Source organism: Pristiophorus japonicus, chromosome 5 (genome assembly GCF_044704955.1).
Source record: "Pristiophorus japonicus isolate sPriJap1 chromosome 5, sPriJap1.hap1, whole genome shotgun sequence".
NCBI lineage: Eukaryota > Metazoa > Chordata > Chondrichthyes > Pristiophoridae > Pristiophorus > Pristiophorus japonicus.
The window spans coordinates 34017401-34040580 of record NC_091981.1 but is presented as its reverse complement, the minus strand read 5'-3'; the positions used below and the strand labels follow the sequence as shown (position 1 = coordinate 34040580).

At 44.9% G+C, this 23180-nt stretch overlaps 1 protein-coding gene across 2 annotated transcripts in view; it reads left to right on the top strand.

The window, feature by feature from the left end:
* Positions 1 to 23180, top strand: part of zdhhc11 (zinc finger DHHC-type containing 11) — a 149540-nt gene that overhangs the window by 90788 nt on the left and 35572 nt on the right. For both annotated transcript variants that reach the window (XM_070879830.1, XM_070879829.1), the window contains exons 4-5: positions 2120 to 2221; positions 8578 to 8702. In XM_070879830.1, coding sequence (XP_070735931.1) covers positions 2120 to 2221; positions 8578 to 8702 — 227 coding nt within the window. The remainder of the gene's footprint in view (positions 1 to 2119; positions 2222 to 8577; positions 8703 to 23180) is intronic.

The window sequence follows — 23180 nt, the reverse complement described above, 5'->3', positions numbered from 1 at the left end:
TGATAACTTGCTGCATTAAAAAGTTGTCTCCATCTCCACCCTGGCTCGTTTACCAGTTACTTTAGATCTGTGTCCTCTGGTTACTGAAAGTCGAAAGGCTTTCTGTTTCTAGTTACAGGTAATCCTTTAAATGCAGACAAATTGTTCTAAAAGCCCTCTCACTAGTGAAGGGCTCCTGGAACTGTTGTCTAGTTTTCCCCTGCCTCAGCATACTTGTAAAAGATTCCCACTAAACATCTCCTTTAATTTTTTGCACTTTCCTAACACCGTGCATTTCTGGTGGGGTGGGGGAAATATGACCACGAAATGTGAATTTTTTTTCCTTTTATCCCTGAAGAAGGGGGTTGTTTCACTAGTGTCTGTAGATCCCAGTACCAGGCCTAAGTGGACATTCTTCAAGTGTGAGCCTTAACGGTAAGATTTAGCAGGCTATTTGACCGTGGAGAGCACACAAATGCAAACAAAGCACTGGGGTTCATTTCTAGACAAATATAATTGAAAAGCAGAGAAGTTAAATTTGTAATCGAACCTTGGTTAGAGCATACTTGGAGTACTATGCACAGTTCTGGTCTCCATGGTATAAAAAAGTTATAGAGGCTCTGGAGAAGGGTGAAAAAAATATTAACAAGGATGATACCAGAATGGAAAGGTTCTAACTATCAGGAAAGAGTGAACAGACTGGGGCTCTTTTCACTGGAAACAAGAAGGCTGAGGGGTGAGCTGATAGAGCTCTTTAAAATTATGAAGGAGTTTGAAAGGGTAGACATAGGGAAGATCGTTCCACTTGTTGGAGACCAAAACTGGAGCCATAAATATAACCTAATCGCTAATAAATCCAATCGGGAATTCAGGAGAAACATCTTTACCCAGAGAATGGTTAGAATGTGGAACTTGCTACCACAAGGAGTAGTTGAGGCGAATAGTATAGATGCATTTAAGGGGAAGCTAGATAAGGGAGAAAGGAATAGAAGATTGTTGCTGGGGTTAAATGAAGTAAAGTGGAAGGAGACTGGTGGTGCATGAACATTGGCATAGACCAGTTGGGATAAGTGGCCTGTTTCTGTGCTGTTAATTCGATGTAATCCACAGCCAGATTTAAGGACTCTTCTTACTATCACCCCTACACCTCCACTTTCCAGAACGAATCACTGGGCAGTGATTCAGAGTTTAAAAATCCTGTGATTTATGTTTGCTCCCTCCGAAGACTGGGAGCACTAAGGCCACCACTGGTAAATAAATTACAAGCTTAGTTAAAACTTGTTCAAGATATCACGAGGACTGAAGGTTTGCAATTAATAGCTTTGGAGATTAGCATCGCAGTCTGTGCAGCAGATAAAGAAAACCAAGGTTGAGTTGAGGCCATTCAGCCCCTCAAATCTCATCCCACTAGACCACAACTCTTAAAATAACATTGAAGAAATCATTTTACAGAAACAGGAGGAGGCCATTTGGCCCATTGTGCCTATTGTTAGCTCTTTGAAAGTACTATCCACACACTCTCATTCCTTTGCTCTTTCCCTTTTAAATGATCTTTTTCAAAATATTAATATACTTGCCTTTTAAAAGCTGCTTGTTGATTCTGTTCCCCCTCACCACTTCTAGTACGGCAATCCGGTTCTCAAATTTCTCCTCGCCTCTTCCTTTGTTCTTATGATGATTTAAAACTTGTGCACTCTAGTTACCGACTCACCAAATAGTTTGTCTGTCTTTAGCTCAAAACCCTTCATGTTTTGAACATCTCTATCAGATGTCCTCTTAGCCTTGTTTGTTCGAATTGAAGAGCCCTGGTTTCTGAGGACTGACTGTATTAGATCCTCTTGTTCGACCCAGTTTGCAAACCTCAGTTTTTAAACTTACTTGCAGGTCTGTTTGCTGTGTGATCAATCACACTATGAAAGTTGCAAAAGGTGTTCATTACTCTCCCATTATAACCTCTAGTGCTTTTAGCCTTTATAAATCCCATCAAGCAGATTATTCCAAACTTTCATCACTTTGAACAAAGAGGTTCTTCCCAATTTCTATTTTAATATAAAGTAAGAGATGTTTTTCGTCCTTGCCAGGGGATATTCCAAACGGCTGTGTGCTGACCTGAATGAATCTTTTTGCTTTTTCTTTTCAGGGGTATGAAAGCCAAACACTGCAGTACGTGTAACAAATGCATTTCCGGTTTTGATCATCATTGCAAGTGGCTGAACAACTGTGTAGGAGGCCGGAACTACTGGTCAGTTACAGGGCATTTAAGCATTTACTTCCAACTCCACAGATATTTTAAAAATGATTGATTAACCAATTGAAGAAGTCAGTGGATAGGTTTGATTAACCAGTAAAAGTACTTCAATTTTCATTACATTTTTGAAGAGAATTGGTAAATTAAAAAAAGAAAACAAAGACTTTCTTTTATATAATGCCTTTCATGACCTTGAGACATCCCAAAGTACTTTACAGCCAATGAAGTGCTTTTGAAATGCAGTCACTGCTGTAATGTAGGGAAACATAGCAGCCAGTTTGCGCACAACAAGGTCCCACAAACAGCAGTGAAATAAATGACCAGATATTTTCTCTTTGATGTTGGTTGCCGGATAAATGTTTGCCAGAATACTTGGAGAAGCTCCCTGCTTTTCTTTGATTAGTGGCCATGGAATTTTTACATCCAACTGAGAGGGCAGATGAGACCTCGGTTTAATGTCTCATCTGAAAGACTGTACCTCCAGCAGTGCAGCACTCCCTCAATAACTGCACTGCATTGTAACCAGAATTTGTGCTCAAGTCTTGCAGTGGAGCTTGCAACCCACAACCTCTGACTCCGAGGCAAGAGTGCTTCTAATGAGCCAAGCTGGTATGTGCTTTAATTATTAAACCGCTTATTTGCTTTAAGGAGTGAGAACATAATTAAAATTCTATTGCATATCTCATTTTTTAGCTAGTGAAACCAATTTTCTTCATCCAGCTTGGTCTATATAACCAAGTCACTACAATATGAAAATGTTTACTGTATCTGAGGTTTTCTAATTATATTAGTTTTTAAAAAGGCAAAAAAAAACCTCTGCAAATGCTGGAAATCTGAAATAAAAATGAAAAATGCAGGAAATATACAGCAGTGCAATCCATATCTGTAAAGAAAAAAAGGCAAATTAACATTGCAAGTGTAAAGTGTTGCCTGGAAGTAGATACTGATAATTAACCAGTCCGTTGGAGCCATGACTGTATATTCTGAGCCTTGTACCATCAAAATTTATGTATGCAAATGCAGAACTATTTTACTGGGACTTTCTTGTATTTTAGACAATCTGGGCTGTAGATAGAATTACTTTGAATTTTAGCACTGTATCAGGCCATTCGGCCCACCTGGTCTGTGCCACTGTTTATGCTCCACATTAGCCTCCTCCCACCCTACTTCATTTCATCCTATTGGCATGTCCTTCTATTCCTTTCTGCCTCATGTACTTATCTAGCTTCTCCTTAAATGCATCTGTTATTCACCGCAACTACTTTATGGTAGCGCGTTCCACACTCTAAGAAAAGATGTTTCTCCTGAATTCTCTATTGGATTTATTAGTGGCTATCTTATATTTATAGTTTTTGGTGGTCTCAAGGTGAAAACATCTTCCCGACGTCTACTGTATCATAATTTTAAAGACCTCTATCCGGTGACCACTCAGCCTTCTCTTTTCTAGAGAAATAAGCCCCAGCCTGCTCAGTCTTTCCTGAAAGTTATAACTGTAAGACTTGTGCACTGCCTGGCAGTCTGTCCTTGAAGGATCTTGATGGTGATGAAAAAAATGTAGCAATTCTTGCCCATCTCTTGGAAAATCTTTGCCGCACTGTGGAGTGTGCGTTTTTTCAGGGGAGGGAGGGGCATAAAAAATTAAATGTTATCTCGAGGGATGCCTTGGCGAAAGGGGTTTACAGGGATCCATAGTAATGATGGGACAACAAACAATGAAGATTCTGAGAAATCGTGGTACGTTTCGGACTCTTCAGTTTAATAGAATGGACATGCTTATTTGTACTGCCAAAATGGCCACCATGCTCCACTCTTTGTCTATGATTGGTCTCCTTGGAGGATAAGCCACACCCTGAAGTTTCACTGGAATCTGTAACTGGAACCGCCCATCCCAAGGTCTGACTGACTTTGCAAATTGTAACTCAAACCATTTTGACTTCCTGAAGCGACAGAGGACAGAGCTCTCCAGAAGACAGCAAAGGCCAGCCAAAGTGTCTTACCCCAGTCCAAATGCATGTCTCCCCCAGTCGAAGTGTCTTACCCCAGTGCAACTACATCCACCCACCCATGGGGCAGGCATTGTGTACGGATTATTAACAGGTTTATTGGGTATGACGTGAATAGTGACAGTGTCATGGCTTATCGATATCATCTACTCCGACGTTCCTTGTAAGGGGTTAGAAGAATGTGATCCGTCTTCCCTGAGTTCCCTCCTCCCCATCCCCACCCCCACCCCCACCTGTGCGCCTCTCTCTCTCTCTCTCTCTCTCTCTCTTTTCCTCTTCCTCCTCTTCCTCTTCTTCCTCTTCCTCTTCTTCCTCTTCCTCTTCCTCTTCTTCCTCTTCCTCTTCTTCCTCTTCCTCTTCTTCCTCTTCCTCTTCTTCTTCCTCTTCTTCCTCTTCTTCCTCTTCTTCTTCCTCTTCTTCCTCTTCTTCTTCCTCTTCTTCCTCCTCTTCTTCTTCCTCTTCCTCTTCTTCCTCTTCCTCTTCCTCTTCCTCTTCCTCTTCCTCTTCCTCTTCCTCTTCCTCTTCCTCTTCCTCTTCCTCTTCCTCTTCCTCCTCCCCTACCCCCCACCTCTCTCGCGCTCTCTCTCCTCCATCCCCTGCAGCCTCTGTTTCTCTTTCCCCCCCCCCACCCGAGGCCGTCCACTCTCAGTCCCAGGCTGGCCGGGGGCTTGAGCAGGCGAAGAAAGTCAGAGGCTCAGGTCCTGCCTCTCGGCACCACGTGGAGGGAATGATTTGGGGCTTGATGGGTGGTCTGTCAAAAAAAGTACAGTACTAATAGTTACATCAATTTAGAATATATTTTAAATGTTCATCTCTAGCTTCAACTGATTAATCTTTTACTTTGCAGTGAATTTAATCTGGCTAATCTTGTAAACCATGTTTTTTTTAAAAAATGTCTCTTTGACTTGTAATTGGGCGGTAGTTATTTATTACTGTTCTAAAAATAAGTGGCTCTCTAATTAGACTTTTGGCATGTAACCTAGTAACTAAGGGTACAGTTTGAGTGGTGCTGTAAGTATTGCTGAAGTGCCATCGAGCTCGATGTAGTTAATCATTAACTGCATAGCAGAGCCACGGTGAAGAAGGTACAAACAATCACATTTATATGCAACAGTTGCCAAGGTAGCAATGAAATGCTTATTTACAAGTCCGACTGTGTTTACTGAGGCTTGGTGGGGACCAACTGTTTGCTTTGAGTCACTTAAAAAATATTTGAATAATGATTGTTTAAAGTTGCTTTCCCTCCGCAATTATCCTAAAGCACTCTCCAAGATAAGGGACTTTAATCTCTGATGTACTCATTTTGTCCTAAATGTAAACAAGCGCTTAAGTGACTATATGCGTCACCAAAACCGCTTGTTCCCACCTCTGTAATATCATCTGTCTCCGCCCTTGCTCTCCTGTTGAAACCCTCATCCATAGTATTGTTGCCTCCAGACTCGACTACTACAAAGCTCTCCTGGCCGTCCTTCTATCTTCTACCCTCCGTAAACTTCAGCTCATCAAAAACTCTGCTTCCCGTATCCTAACTCGCGCTGAGTGCCATTCACCCATCACCCCTGTGCTCATTGACCTACATTGGGTCCCAGTCCAGCAACGCCTCAATTTTAAAATGCTCATCCTTTTATTCAAATCCCACCATGGCCTTGTCGGGGGTTGCCAACCCTGCTGAAGTTCCCTCGAGAGCCCAGAAATTGAAGACTCATCTCCAGGACACTGTAGTGAACAACACACAAGAAAAATCATATGAGCAATAAAAAATGGTGTTTTTAAAAAAAAAAAATCTTTGAGCACTTCTGTCTGTTATAAAAATATTGGACATGGGTGAGGGGAGGCTGTTTGATTGACGGACAAGAATTATCCAATTGGGTCATGAAGAGTCTGCTCGCTTTCGGATTGGTGTGGCAAGGCAGTGCACTGAGTATGGATTAGCGACCAATGGCAAGAGTGTGGGGGCAGGGAGGTTGGAGGCAAGAGCACATGTAATGAAACCTCTGGGAATATGTCTAACCAGAGTTGGCAACCCTCGTCTTGCCCCTCCCTATCTCTAACTTCCACCAGCTCTACAACCCTTCGAGATCTCTGTAGTCCTCTAATTCTGTCCTCTCATGTATCCCTGAATCTGAACATTCCAACATTGGCGACCGCTAGGCCCCAAGTTCTGGAATTTCCTCCCTACACCTTTCTGCCTCGCCTCCTTTAAGACGCTCCATAAAACCTACCTCTTTGAGCAAACTTTTGGTCACTTGCCCAAATATCCTGTTGGAGAGCTCGGTGTCAAATTTTGTCTGAACGCTCTTATGAAGCGCCTTGGGGCGTTTTTACTGTGTTAAAGGCTCTGAATAACTAGAAGTTACTGTTGTAATTAAATGGAACTTTCAGTTGATTTGTTTTCTGCCAAAGTTTGAAATTACGTCCAGCAATGCGTCAATTTTTTTGAAAAATCTTTGCACATTGCACTTTTGTTTTGTAAAGAACATCAGTCCGAATCTTGCTGTAAAAATAACACCACGTTAGCCACGGACGCTGTTGATGTGTAAATTGCCCAACAAATTCAAGGGATTAAGAGAGACACTGTGTGTTGTGAATCTCCAGAACTTTCTGGTCACTCGATTTAGGCCACTCTGCCATTTGCTTCGCACAAAGTGCATCTTGCCCTTGGCCTCCCCATTATTTATAAGTGCTTACTGGATTTTCCTGTTAAACTCGCCGCAGACATTTAAGTCTAGTAATTAACAATGTAAGTACCTTTTATGCAATGGCAATCAATCTCTCTGCCATAGAAATTGAACACTTTAAATCATGAAGTTTCATTCCTTCAGGTGGTAAATTGTTCTTGGAGATTTAAAAAAAAATTAAATGTTACATGTTTACATTTTTTTATTTATTTTCCTTTGTCTAGTTTCACTCTCTCGCTCTCTCCATCCAATCTTTCTTTCCCTCTTTTTCTCTTTCTGTACCTGAATTGACTCTAATTTGCCCTCCTTCTCCATCATTCCCCTCTTTCTTAATCCTTCAATCTCATTGGTTAAGGAAATAGACTGTTGGTTCCAGACGTCCCATTGCCCTCGCCACGCACCCCCGTTCAGGGCTATTCACTTGTGACCTTTGCTGTTGACACTTCCAGCAAGTTACACATTTTTGAGCTGAAGGGTGCAGAAAAAAGTCTAACTTATGATGCTTACCCCAGCAAGGGTTGTAGGTTATAATGTGTACTCACATTGAAGTGTTTCATTTGTTTAAAAATTAAAATCCCCAAACAAACGGGCACTCTAAGAACCGGGTCGGGAGTAAGAAACAACTCTGAGAGGAAATGGAAGGCAAAATCCTTTCGGGGACTGTTTTGTTTTTTCGTTTCAAGATAAATATTTAAGTTTTCATGATGTAGCCTATTCTTTAAAGTGAGGTAACAATTACCACACCAGCATTCTCAATCTTTCTTTTGTTTTACTGACAGCATTTAAAAAAAAATAAGATCTGTTGAATTGATATTTCACATTATAAAGTAATTCTCTACTACAGAAAGTTGTTGAGGCCAGTTCGTTAGATATATTCAAAAGAGAGTTAGATGTGGCCCTTACGGCTAAAGGGATCGAGGGATATGGAGAGAAAGCAGAAATTGGGTACTGAAGTTGCAAAAATGATGAGCCATGATCATATTGAATGGTGGTGCAGGGTCGAAGGGCCGAATGGCCTACTCCTGCACCTATTTTCTACGTTTGTCATTTGGTTCTCTGAATGTTGAGGTGTCTACCTTTGCTCCATGGTAGCACTCCTGCCTCTGAGTCACAAGGTTGTGGGTTCAAGCACCACTCCAGAGACTTGAGCACATAATCCAGCAAGACGCTCCCGGTGCAGTACTGAGGGAGGGCTGCACTGTTGGAGGTGCCGTCATTTGGATGAGTCATTAAACCGAGGGCCTATCCGCCCCCTCGGGTGGAGGTAAGAGATCCCACGACACTACTTGACGAGCAGGGGAGTTCTTCTTGGTATCCTGGCCAACATTTGCCCCTCAACCACCATCACTTGGAGGGGGGGGGGGGGAGAAAGAACGATTATCTGGTCATTTATTTCATTGCGGTTTGTGGGAGCTTGCTGTGAGCAAATTGGCTGCTGTATTTCCCTACAAGAGTGACTACACTTCACAAGTACTTCACTGGTTATAAAGCGCTTTGGGACATCCTGAGGTCATGAAAGATGCTGTATAAATGCACGTTCTTTCTATGTACAATATTCTGACCAAGAACTGCAAGCTTGCTGGCCCCAGATGGTTAAGCAACATAAAAATGATTCAATACTTAAATTTGTCACATCTAATATTTCTTTTTCTTTTTCAAATCTCTTTAGGTTTTTCTTCCACACTGTGGTGTCAGCCGTTCTTGGTATCCTGCTGATTGTATTCGTTATCCTTTATGTTTTCATCCAGCAGTTTGTAAATCCTGCAGAACTTCGCACGGCACCTCAGTTTGAAAGTACGTATCTGAGGCGTAAGTGGAGGCCCATATTAGTCGTAACATTATGGCCTTGCAAATAGAGAGAAATTGTTTCTGCCATGGTTGCCCATCGCTCCACCATTGGCGGCCGTGCCTTCAGCTACCTAGGCCATAAGCTCTGGAATTCCCTCCATAAACCACTCCGTGTCTCTACCCCAGTTTCTCTCCTCCTTTTAAGTCGCTCCTTAAAACCTAGCTCCAAGATTTTTGTCATCTGTCCCAGTATCTCTATGAAGCTCAGTGTCAAATTTTGTCTGATAACACTCCTGTGACATACCTTGGGTCATTTTACTATGTTAAAGATGGTGTTGTTGTTAGCCAGCCCACATTGCGATATGTGTGCGCATTAGGTCCGTGATGCAGAGCAGGTCTCCAGTCGTCTTGGATAACCCTTGCCACTGGACCAAGACCTAGTCTCTGTCAAGCCCATGTGGTGGCTGGTGTGCAACGGCCACCCCACATTAAAAAAAATCCATGCACCGACAACTTCCACCCTTCAGGATGTAGTTCAGGACCTGAAATATTAAGTCCTTCATTGAAACACCTGTGAACTCATCCTCTTTTGGTGTGGAAGTAAGTCATCCTCGTTTCGAGGGACTGCCTATGATGATGATGATGATGTATTCTGATGCCCAGTTCAGGAATCTTGTGAGCTTTGCTCTTCACACAGGTGATATTGGGGGGGCTAAGGTCAGAGTTAATTTGCCATGTCCTGTATTTCTTGGGCTATTGCTCTCTGGTGCATTAGACATGTTAGCATTCAGTTTTTTTTTAAATCTGGAAATAAAAAGCTGGCAACAGTATAAGTGGGTCCACGTAATCAAATGGACAAGTTCCGAAGGCTAATTACAAGACCAAGGAGTGCAATCAAATTGCCTCTGTTTAACAGTGAAACATAATTACATAGTTCCTTCACCTTAGGTTATGATTTAGAAAGCTGTTGGGTCTGATTTTCTCGTTATATTTAAAGCGGTGTGTACCGTCTTTCAGATGAGACGTTGAACCGAGGCCCTGTCTGCTCTCTCAGGTGGACGTTAAAGATCACATGGTACTATTTCGAAGAAGAACAGTGGAGTTAGTTCTTTCATTTTTCCTTTATTTCCTTTTCCATCCTTCTTTCCGTTCTTTCTTCTGTCTTTTTGTCTTTCTTTCGCTTTCTTTCTAGGATGGTTGACTGTAAAGGCTGAATTTTAATGGGGAAGGCGTGTTAACATAGAAACATAGAAAATAGGTGCAGGAGTAGGCCATTCGACCCTTCGAGCCTGCACCACCATTCAATATTATCATGGATGATCATGCAACTTCAGTACTCCATTCCTGCTTTCTGTCCATACCCCTTGATCCCTTTAGTTGTAAGGGCCACATCTAACTCCCTTTTGAATATATCTAACGAACTGGCCTCAAAAACTTTCTGTGGTCGAGAATTCCACAGGTTCACCAATCTCTGGGTGAAGAAGTTTCTCCTCATCTCGGTCCTAAATGGCTTACCCCTTGTCCTTAGACTGTGACCCCTGGTTCTTGACTTCCCCAACATCGGGAACATTCTTCTTCCATCTAACCTGTCCAATCCTGTCAGAATGTTATATGTTTCTATGAGATCCCCTCTCATTCTTCTAAATTCCAGTGACTATAAGCCGAGTCGATCCAGTCTTTCGTCATATGTCAGTCCTACCATCCCGGGAATCAGTCTGGCGAACCTTCGCTGCACTTCCTCAATAGCAAGAATGTCCTTCCTCAGATTAGGAGACCAAAACTGAACACAGTATTCCAGGTGAGGCCTCACCAAGGCCCTGTACAACTCCAGTAAGACCTCCCTGCTCCTATACTCAAATCCCCTAGCTATGAAGGCCAACATGCCATTTGCCTTCTTCACCACCTGCTGTACCTGCATGCAAACCTTCAATGACTGATGTACCATGACACCCAGGTCTCGTTGCACCTCCCCTTTTCATAATCTGTCACCATTCAGAAAATATTCTGCCTTCCCGTTTTTGCCACCAAAGTGGATAACCTCACATTTATTTACAGTATACTGAATCTGCCATGCATTTGCCCCACTCACCTAACATGTCCAAGTCACCCTGCAGCCTCTTAGCATCCTCCTCACAGCTCACACCGCCACCCAGTTTAATGTCATCTGCAAACTTGGAGATATTACACTCTATTCCTTCATCCAAATCGTTAATGTACATTGTAAAGAGCTGGGCTCCCAGCACTGAGCCCTGCGGCATTCCACTAGTCACTGCCTGCCATTCTGAAAAGGACCCGTTTATCCCGACTCTCTGCTTGTCTGCCAATCAGTTCTCTATCCACGCCAGTACATTACCCCCAATACCATGCGCTTTGATTTTGCATACCAATCCCTTGTGCGGGACCTTGTCAAAAGCCTTTTGAAAGTCCAATTACACTATATCCAGTGGTTCTCCCTTGTCCACTCTGCTAGTTACATCCTCAAAAAATTCCAGAAGATTCGTCAAGCATGATTTCCCTTTCATAAATCCATGCTGACTTGGTCCGATCCTGTCACTGCTTTCCAAACGCGCTGCTATTTCATCTTTAATGATTGATTCCAACATCTTCCTCACTACTGATGTCAGGCTAACCGGTCTATAATTACCTGTTTTTTCTCTCCCTCCATTTTTTTTAAATGGTGTTACATTAGCTACCCTCCAGTCCATAGGAACTGATCCAGAGTTGATAGACTGTTGGAAAATGATCACCAATGCATCCACTATTTCTAGGGCCACTTCGTTAAGTACTCTTGGATGCAGACTATCAGGCCCCGGGGATTTATCTGCCTTTAATCCCATCAATTTCCATATCACAATTTCCTGCCGAATAAGGATATCTTTCAGTTCCTCCTTCTCACTACGCCCACTGTCTCCTAGAACATTCGGAAGGTTATTTGTATCTTCCTTCGTGAAGACAGAACCGAAGTATTGGTTCAATTGGTCTGCCATTTCTTTGTTCCCCATTATAAATTCACCTGAATCCGAATGCAAGGGACCTACGTTTGCCTTTACTAATCTTTTTCTCTTCACATATTTATCGAAGCTTTTGCAGTCAGTTTTTATGTTCCATGCAAACTTCCCCTTGTACTCTATTTTCCTCCTCTTAATTAAACCCTTATACCTCCTCTGTTGAATTCTAAATTTCTCCCAGTCCTCAGGTTTGTTGCTTTTTCTAGCCAATTTATATGCCTCTTCCTTGGCTTTAACACTATCCTTAATTTCTCTTGTTAGCCATGGTTAAGCCACCTTCCCAGTTTTATTTTTACTTCAGACAGGGATGTGCAATTGCTGAAGTTCATCCATGTGATCTTTAAATGTTTGCCATTGCTTATCCACCGTCAACCCTTTAAATATCCTCTGCCAGTCTATTCTAGCCAATTCATGCCTCATACCGTCGAAGTTACCTTTCCTTAAGTTCAGGACCCTAGGTGCCGAATTAACTGTGTCACTTTCCATCTTAATAAGGAATTCTACCATATTATGGTCACTTTTCCCCAAGGGACCTCGCACAACAAGATTGTTCATTCGTCCCTTCTCATTACACATCACCCAGTCTAGGATGGCCAGCTCCCTAGTTGGTTGCTCGACATATTGGTCTAGAAAACCATCCCTAATATACTCCAGGAAATCCTCCTCCACCGCATTGCTACCAGTTTGGTTAGCCCAATCAATATGTAGATTACAGTCGCCCATGATTACTGCTGTACCTTTATTGCACACATCCCTTATTTCTTGTTTGATGCTGTCCCCAACCTCACTACTACTATTTGGTGGTCTGTACACAACTCCCACTAGCGTTTTTTGCTCCTTGGAATTCTGCAGCTCCACCCATACAGATTCCACATCATCCAGGCTAATGTCCTTCCTTACAATTGCATTGATTTCCTCTTTAACCAGCAACGCCACCCCGCCTCCTTTTCCTTTCTGTCTATCCTTCCTCAATGCTGAATACCCTTGGATGTTGAGTTCCCAGCCTTGGTCACCCTGGAGCCATGTCTCCAAGATGCCAATCACATCATACCTGTTAACTGCTATCTGCGCAGTTAATTCATCCACCTTATTCCGAATACTCCTCACATTGAGGCACAGAGCCTTCAGGCTTGTCTTTTTAACACACTGCCCCTTTAGAATTTTGCTATAATGTGGCCCTTTTTGCTTTTTGCCTTGGGTTTCTCTGCCCTCCATTTTTACTATTATCCTTTCTATCTTTTGCTTCTGCCCCCATTCTATTTCCCTGCATAGGTTCCCATCCCCCTGCCATATTAGTTTAACTCCTCCCCAACAGCACTTGCAAACACTCCCCCGAGGACATTGGTTCCGATCCTGCCCAGGTGCAGACTGTCCGGTTTGTACTGGTCCCACCTCCCCCAGAACCGGTTCCAATGTCCCAAGAATTTGAATTGCTCCCTCCTGCACCACTCCTCAAGCCACGTATTCATCTAAGCTATCCTGTGATTCCTACTCTGACTTGCACGTGGCACTGGTAGCAATCCTGAGATTACTACATTTGAGGTCCGACTTTTTAATTTAACTCCTAGCTCCCTAAATTCGTCTCGTAGGACCTTATCCCGTTTTTTTACCTATGTCATTGGTACCTATATGCACCATGACAACTGGCTGTTCACCCTCCCTTTTCAGAATGTCCTGCACCCGCTCTGAGACATCCTTGACCCTTACATCAGGGAGGCAACATACTATCCTGGAGTCTCGGTTGCGGCCGCAGAAACGCCGATCTATTCCCCTTACAATTGAATCCCCTATCACTATTGCTCTCCCACTCTTTTTCCTGCCCTCCTGTGCAGCAGAGCCAGCCATGGTGCCATGAACTTGGCTGCTGCTGTTCCCCCCCTGATGAGTCATCCCCCTCAACAGTACCCAAAGCGGTGTATCTGTTTTGCAGGGGGATGACCACAGGGGACCCCTGCACTACCTTCCTTGCACTGCTCTTCCTGTTGGCCTTCCATTCCCTATCTGGCTGTGGACCCTTTACCTGCGGTAAGACCATCTCGTTACACGTGCTACTCACGTCATTCTCAGCATCGTGCATGCTCCAGAGTGAATCCACCCGCAGCTCCAGTTCCGCAACGCGGTCCATCAGGTGCTGCAGGCGGATACGCTTCCCACACACGTAGTTGTCAGGGACACCGGAAGAGTCCCTGACTTTCCACGTAGTACAGGAGGAGCATAGCACGTGTCTGAGCTCTCCTGCCGTGACTTAAACCGTGGATACACTTAAATTGGCAACAACAATATTAAAAAGTTACTTGCTGATATAAAAAGAAAAGAAAAACTACTCGCCAATCACTTATCACTTTGGCTGTGACGTCACCTTACGTAAGGAAGGATATACTAGCTTTGGAGGGGGTACAAAGACGATTCACTAGGCTGATTCCAGAGATGAGAGGTAGATCCTTATGATGATAGATTGAGTAGACTGGGTCTTTACTCGTTGGAGTTCAGAAGGATGAGAGGTGATCTTATAGAAACATTTAAAATAATGAAATGGATAGACAAGATAGAGGCAGAGAGGTTGTTTCCACTGGTCGGGGAGACTAGAACTAGGGGGCACAGCCTCAAAATACGGGGGAGCCAATTTAAAACCGAGTTGAGAAGGAATTTCTTCTCCCAGAGGGTTGTGAATCTGTGGAATTCTCTGCCCAAGGAAGCAGTTAAGGCTAGCTCATTGAATGTATTCAAGTCACAGATAGATAGTGATTCGCCCTTACTACACAGTATAAATGCACACGAGGCCCATGCTTGAGAGAAGGTCAGTCTGTGACCTGTCCTTTATTCCTTAGCACTCAAGTGATGAAGGTGGGTGGAGCTTCCCCTTTTATACCTGAAGGTCCAGGTTAGGAGTGTCTCCCACCTAGTGGTCAGTGTTCTCACGGTGTACAACTTAGGTCAGTTTATACATGGGGTACAATGCTGGTTGAATACATGACATCACCTCCCCCCCCAAAGTCTTATTGGGATCACAGGTTGAGTCTCTCTGGTGGTTTACGCTCCCTTGTAGAGCGCCTGAGTTGGGGCTCCGGTTGTTGGGCGCTGGCCTGAGTGTCTGCTGTTTGCAGTGCCTCAGGCTTGTCCGGACTGCCCACAGTGACTGGGCTCTCCTCCCTTTGGTTCCGGTGTTCGGTCATCTGTGGTGGAGTGAACTCTATATCGTGTTCTTCCTCTGCTTCTTCTATGGGGTTGCTGAACCTCCTTTTTGTTTGATCCACATGTTTGCGGCAGATTTGTCCATTGATAAGTTTAACTACCAGAATCCTATTTTCCTCTTTGGTAACCACAGTGCCTGCGAGCCATTTGGGCCCTGCAGCGTAGTTGAGGACAAAAACAGGATCATTTACATCAATACATTGCGCCCTCTCATTCCTGTCATGGTAGTGATATTGTGACTGGCGCCTGCTCTCGACAATTTCTTTCATGGTGGGGTGTATAAGGGATAATCGGGTTTTGAGCGTCCTTTTCATTAGTAGCTCTGCGGGTGGAACCCCTGTGAGCGAGTGTGGTCGGGATCTATAGGCCAACAGGAGGCGTGATAAGCGGGTTTATAGGGAACCCCCTTGGAATCTGAGCATCCCCTGTTTGATTATCTGCACTGCTCGTTCTGCCTGGCCGTTTGAGGCCGGCTTGAACGGTGCCGTTCTAACATGGTTAATTCCATTGCCTGCCATGAAGTCCTAGAATTCAGTGCTTGTGAAGCACGGGCCATTGTCGCTGACCAAGATATCCGGTAGACCGTGGGCGGCGAACATTGCCCGTAGACTTTCTACCGTGGCAGAGGATGTGCTTGAATTTAAAATGTCACACTCGATCCATTTGGAGTAGGCATCTACTACAACCAAAAACATTTTCCCCATGAAAGGACCTGCGTAGTCCACATGGATGCGTGACCAAGGCTTGGCGGGCCATGGCCAGGGGCTAAGGGGGGCTTCCCTGGGCGCATGGCCCAGCTGGGCACACGTGTTGCACCTGCGAACACAAAGTTCCAGATCTGCGTCTATCCCTGGCCACCAAACGTGTGACCTGGCAATTGCCTTCATCGTGACAATGCCCGGGTGCCCATTGTGGAGTTCTCTGATGAACACCTCTCTGCCCATCTGGGGCATGACTACGCGGTTTCCCCACAGTAGGCAATCGGCCTGAATCGAGAGTTCATCCTTGCGCCTGTGAAATGGTTTAAATTTCTCAGGGCATGCCCTGTTCGTGGCTGCCCAGTTCCCATTCAGGACACATTTCTTGACTAGAGACAATAGCGGGTCTCTATTTGTCCAGACTTTAATCTGACGGGCTGTCACGGGTGAGCCTTCGCTTCCGAAAGCTTCAACAGCCATGACCATCTCAGCAGCATGCTCGGTAGCCCCCTCAGTGGTGGCTAGTGGGAGCCTGCTGAGTGCATCGGCGCAGTTTTCGGTGCCCGGTCTGTGCCGAATTGTGTAGTCATAGGCAGCTAACGTGAGTGCCCACCTCTGTATGCGGGCCGATGCGTTTGCATTTATGGCCTTGTTGTCGGCCAAAAGGGACGTTAGGGGTTTGTGATCTGTCTCCAGCTCAAATTTCCTGCCAAACAGGTACTGGTGCATTTTCTTTACCGCATATACACATGCGAGCGCCTCCTTTTCTACCATCCCGTAGCCCCTTTCTGCCTGGGACAGACTCCTGGAGGCATAAGCTACCGGCTGCAACTGACCCTTGGCATTGACATGCTGCAACACACATCCGACACCATAGGACGACGCATCGCACGTTAACACAAGTTTCTTACATGGGTCATATAGCGTTAACAGATTGTTGGAACATAACAAATTGCGTGCTCTATCAAAAGCCCTTTCCTGGCTGTCCCCCCAGACCCATTCGCGACCTTTGCATAGGAGCACGTGTAGCGGCTCTAGCAGCGTGCTCAATTTGGGAAGAAAGTTACCAAAATAGTTCAGGAGCCCCAGGAACAAACGCAGCTCCGTCGTGTTACGGGGTCTGGGTGCTCTCTGGATCGCTTCCGTCTTGGATGCAGTAGGGCTGATCCCGTCTGCTGCTACCCTCATCCACAGGAATTCTACCTCTGGAGTTAGGAAGATGCACTTCGCCTTTTACAGTCGCAGACCTACCCGGTCCAGTCTGCGTAGCACCTCCTCCAGGTTGTGGAGGCGTTCTTCAGTATCGTAACCCGTGATGAGGATGTCGTCCTGAAAAACTACTGTCCTTGGAATCGACTTGAGGAGGCTTTCCATATTTCGTTGGAAGATCGCGGCGGCCGAGCGAATCCCGAACGGACATCTGTTGTACTCAAACAACCCCTTGTGTGTCATGATGGTGGTCAGCTTCTTCGACTCACTCGCCAGCTCCTGGGTCATGTAAGCTGAGGTCAGGTCCAATTTTGAAAAAAGTTTGCCACCGGATAGAGTCGCAAAGAGGTCCTCCGCTCTCTGTAGCAGGTACTGGTCTTGGAGTGACACCCGATTGATGGTGGCCTTGTAATCGCCACATATCCTGACCGACCCATCCGCCTTGAGCACCGGCACAATCGGGCTAGCCCAGTCACTGAATTCGACTGGCAAGATGAAATGCCTTCCCTCAACAGGCGGTCCAATTCGCCTTCTATCTTTTCCCGCATCACGTACGGCACCGCTCTGGCCTTGTGGTGTACTGGTCTGGCGTCCGGGTTTATGTGAATCACTACCTTGGCCCCCATGAAAGTGCCAATGCCGGGTTGAAATAATGAGTCAAATTTGTCCAGGACCTGTGAGCATGATACTCGCTCCACAGAGGAAATTGCATTGACATCGCCCCATTTCCAGTTCATGACAGCAAGCCAACTCCTCCCCAGTAGTGCGGGCCCGTCCCCTGGGACAATAAAGAGTGGCAACCTGTTCTCCGAATCTTTGTGGGTCACGACTACCGTGGCGCTGCCTAGCACCGGAATGATCTGCTTTGTGTAAGTCCGTAGCTGTGAGTCAATCGGCGATAATTTTGGCCTCCTGGCCTTGGATGCCCACAACTTTTCGAACTGTTTGATACCCATCAGGGACTGGCTGGCACCCGTGTCTAACTCCATTGATACTGGGATGCCATTGAGGAGCACTTTCAGCATTATCGGTGGCGTCCTGGTGTATGAACTGTATACATGCTCCACATGAACTCGCTGAACTTCAGCTTCCAGCGATTTCCCCCAGTGTCCATTTCTGCAATTTCTGCAGGTATTTTGCTCATCTCTGCAAACTCCGGCTGAATGTATGCCTCCACGCCTCCAGCATGAGTTGCGGTTTGAAACAAAAGGTCCCTTGCCAGTCGATCGTCCCTGACTGCCCCTGTTATTGTCCTTGAGTGCACCATTAACAGGTGTTGATGGCCCCATTACTGGCCGCATTGTCTCTTGCAATGGCGTGAATCGCTGTTCAGCTTGCCATTGTCTCTGTCGAACTCCCTCTCTGGGTTCGACTACATGTTGGGGCATGCCTGACTGCCCTTGTCTGCCTGGAGAACTGTGTGCTGCTTTAACAATGTTGAATCTCTGTCCCAACCATTCCTTAACACAGTACCTCTCGTCTGTTCTGCTAGGAGCTATGCTTGCATGGTTTAAATCCCAGTTTCTTGTCGCCATTGATACGTCCTTACTACACAGTATAAATGCACACGAGGCCCATGCTTGAGAGGTCAGTCTGTGACCTGTCCTTTATTCCTTAGCACTCAAGTGATGAAGGTGGGTGGAGCTTCCCCTTTTATACCTGAAGGTCCAGGTTAGGAGTGTCTCCCACCTAGTGGTCAGTGTTCTCATGGTGTACAACTTAGGTCAGTTTATACATGGGTTACAATACTGGTTGAATACATGACAGATAGATTTTTAACCAATAAGGGAATTAAGGGTTATGGGGAGCGGACGGGTAAGTGGAGCTGAGTCCACGGCCAGATCAGCCATGATCTTGTTGAATGGCGGAGCAGGCTCGAGGGGCTAGATGGCCTACTCCTGTTCCTAATTCTGATGTTCTTATGTTCTTATAAATCCATACTGACTTGGACCGATCAGGTCACTGCTTTCCAAATGCGCTGTTATTACATGTTTAATAATTGATTCCAACATTTTCCCCACCACTTTGTCAGGCTAACCGGTCTATAACTCCCTGTTTTCTGTCTCCCTCCTTTTTTTAAAAAGTGGAGTTACATTAGCTACCCTCCAATCCATAGGGACTGATCCAGAATCTATAGAATGTTGGAAAATGACCACCAATGCATCCGCTATTTCTAGGGCCACTTCGTTAAGTACTCTTGGATGCAGACTATCAGGCCCCGGGGATTTATCTGCCTTTAATCCCATCAATTTCCATAACACAATTTCCTGACTAATAACGATTCCCTTCAGTTCCTCCTTCTCGCTCGACCCTCGGTCCCCTAGTATTTCCAGAAGGTTACTTGTGTCTTCCTTCGTGAAGACAGATCCAAAGTATTGGTTCAATTGGTCTGCCATTTCTTTGCTCCCCATTATAAATTCACCTGATTCTGACTGCAAGGGACCTGTGTTTGTCTTCACTAATTTTTTTCCCTTCACATATCTATAGAAGCTTTTGCAGTCAGTTTTTATGTTCCCTGCAAGATTACTCTCATACTCTATTTTCCCCCTCCTAATTAAACACTTTGGTCTCCTCTGCCGAATTCTAAATTTCTCGCAGACCTCTGGTTTGCTGCTTTTTCTGGCCAATTTATATGCCTCTTCCTTGGATTTAACACTATCCCTAATTTCCCTTGTTAGCCACGGTTGAGCCACCTTCCCCGTTTTATTTTTACACCAGACAGGGATGTACAATTGTTGAAGTTCATCCATGTGATCTTTAAATGTCTGCCATTGCCTATCCACCGTCAACCCTTTAAGTATCATTCACCAGTCTATCCTAGCCAATTCACGTCTCATACCATCGATGTTACCTTTCATTCAGTTCAGGACCCTAGTCTCTGAATTAACTGTGTCACTCTCCATCTTAATGAAGAATTCTACCATATTATGGTCACTCTTCCGCAAGGGGCCTCGCACAACAAGATTGCTAATTAATCCTCTTTCGTTACACAACACCCAATCTTGGATGGCCAGCTCTCGAGCTGGTTCCTCGACATATTGGTCTCGAAAACCATCCCTTATACACTCCCGGAAATCCTTCTCCACTGTATTGCTACCAGTTTGGTTAGCCCAATCTATATGTAGGTTAAAGTCACCCATGATAACTGCTATACCTTTATTGCACCATCCCTAATTTCCTGTTTGATGCCGTCCCCAACCTCACGACCACTGTTTGGTCTGTACACAACTCCCACTAGCATCTTCTACCTATACCGATTCCACATCATCCAAGCTAATATCCTTCCTTACTATTGCATTAATCTCTTCTTTAACCAGCAACGCTACCCCACCTCCTTTTCCTTTTTGTCTATCCTTCCTGAATATTGAATACCCCTGGATGTTGAGTTCCCAGCCTTGGTCACCCTGGAGCCATGTCTCTGTAATCCCAATTACATCATATCCGTTAACAGCTATAATTCATCCACTGTATTATGAATGCTGGTCGCATTGAGATAGAGCCTTCAGGCTTGTTTTCTTAACCCTCTTTGTCCTTTTAGAATTATGTTGTAATGTGACCCTTTTTGATTTCTCTGCCCTCCACTTTTCCTTATCTGCTTTCTACCTTTTGCTTCTGCCCACATTTTACTTCCATCTGTCTCCCTGCATAGATTCCCATCCCCCTGCCATATTAGTTTAAACCCTCCCCAACAGCACTAGCAACCACTCCCCCCGAGGACATTGGTTCCGGTCCTGCCCTGGTGCAGACTGTCTGGGTTGTATTGGTCCCACTTTCCCCAGAACAGGTTCCAATGTCCCAGGAATTTGAATCCCTCCCTCTTGCATCATGTGGGGTGGGAGGTTTTCTGAAGCAGTCAGGAAACCCAGGAGAATGGCCTCCCGAAGGCCTTGCCGAATTTAACAGCAGGGCCTGATTTGAAAGGATAGCCTCTGTTTCCCAGCCGCAGCCAGCCAGATTGAGCCTGGGGTGGGGCGGAGGGGTGGGGGGGCAGTTCTAATTGCGGGCTTTGTGTTGGGCAGTGACCTTGGATCCAGGAGGTAGTTGGAAGAGAGAGATGGGAGAGGGTGGGGAGAGAGAGAGATGGGAGAGGGGGCAAGAGAGAGTGGGGGGGTGGGGTGAGCGCGAGAGAGATGGGAAATTACAACATGCTGCGGTGCAGAGGGACCTGGGGGTCCTTGTGCATGAATCCCAAAAAGTTAGTTTGCAGGTGCAGCAGGTAATCAGGAAGGCGAATGGAATGTTGGCCTTCATTGCGAGAGGGATGGAGTACAAAAGCAGGGAGGTCCTGCTGCAACTGTACAGGGTATTGGTGAGGCCGCACCTGGAGTACTGTGTGCAGTTTTGGTCACCTTACTTAAGGAAGGATATACTAGCTTTGGAGGGGGTACAGAGATGATTCACTAGGCTGATTCCGGAGATGAGGGGGTTACCTTATGATGATAGATTGTGTAGACTGGGTCTTTACTCATTGGAGTTCAGAAGGATGAGGGGTGATCTTATAGAAACATTTAAAATAATGAAAGGGATAGACAAGATAGAGGCAGAGAGGTTGTTTCCACTGGTCGGGGAGACTAGAACTAGGGGGCACAGCCTCAAAATACAGGGGAGCCAATTTAAAACCGAGTTGAGAAGGAATTTCTTCTCCCAGAGGGTTGTGAATCTGTGGAATTCTCTACCCAAGGAAGCAGTTGAGGCTAGCTCATTGAATGTATTTAAATCACAGATAGATCGATTTTTAACCAATAAGGGAATTAGGGGTTACGGGGAGCGGGCAGGTAAGTGGAGCTGAGTCCACGGCCAGATCAGCCATGATCTTGTTGAATGGCGGAGCAGGCTCGAGGGGCTAGATGGCCTACTCCTGTTCCTAATTCTTATGTTCTTATGTTCTCCTGGATGCAGCAGTCCTCGCCTTGCTGTTGCTGCCAGGTTTTACGAAGTGTGTAAAAACCCGACCAACTACAGTAAAACACAAAATGGAGGTTAAAGAAGCGACTTCCAGCCTCATAATATTTAAATAAACCTCCTGGCAGCAGGTTGACTGCCTGCCCCCATCCCACCTCCGTTAAAACCAGAAATAGGCGGGTTCAGGTTGGGATTCACATAACACTTTAACCCCACGCTCCCAATCCACCCGTTTTTTGATTCACCCCTAAAGGAGCTTAATGTCACCATATTATAAACAGGATATACAGGCACTGGAGAGGATGCAGAGAAGATTTGCAAGGATACCAGAAATGTGAGGGGATATACATCAGGAAAGGATGAACAGGCTGGGTCTCTTTTCTCTTGAAAAAAGAAGGCTGAAGGGTGACCTAATAGAGGTCTTTAAAATTCTGAAAGGTTTTGACAGAGTGGATATAGAGAGAATGTTCAACCACCTAAGGACTCATTTTTAGAGTGGAAGCAAGTCGTCCACGATTCCAAGGGACTGCCTATGATGGTCCGGATGGATTGCATCCACACGTTTTAAAAGAATAGCAGGAGCCTTACTACACGTTTAATAATTCATTAGAAAAAGGTGTAGTGCCAGAGGACTTGGTGCATTGCTAACATAATGCCTATATTTAAGAAGGGGGAAAAGAACGTGTCCAGGGAATTATAGATCAGTCAGCTTAACATCGGTGGTAGGAACAATAATGGAATCCCTACTTAAGGGAAAAAATAGAAGAACATCTAGAAACCAAAAATATAATAATTGTCAGCTTGGATTTCAAAAGGGAAAGTCTAGCTTAACCAAAACTCATTGAATTTTTTGAAGAGGTAACAGAGAGTGTAGACAATCGTAATGCAGTAGCTATAATTTATCCAGATTTTCAAAAGGCCTTTGATAAGGTACCCTATAATAGACTGATGAACAAGGTCAGAGAATGCAGAGTCAGGGGATAAGTAGCAGATTGGATATCTAGCTGGCTTCAAGACAGAAAGCAGAGCAGAAGGTGGGTAATGGTGTTCTACAGGGATCAGTGCTGAGATCACTGCTGTTCACAATTTATATTAACCATTTATACTTTGGAATCAGAAACACCATTTCTAAATTTGCAGATGACACCAAATTGTGGGTGGGGGAGGAAGAGGATAGTCAATACTACAGGACTGCAACAAATATAGGGAAGACATTAATAAACTTGCAGAATGGGCATATAATTGGCAAATGAAGTTCAACACAGATAAATGTGATGTGTTACATTTTGGTAGGAAGAATAGGGAGGTCGCTTGGAGGATGCGAGTCGAGGTGCAGTGGAGGAACAAAGGGATCTCTGAGTACAAATCGCTAAAAGTTGTGGACACACAGGGCCATTTAAAAAAAAAAAAGCAAACCAAGCACTAGGGTTTATTTCTAGAGGTATAGATTTGAAAAGTAGGGAAGTTATGCTAAA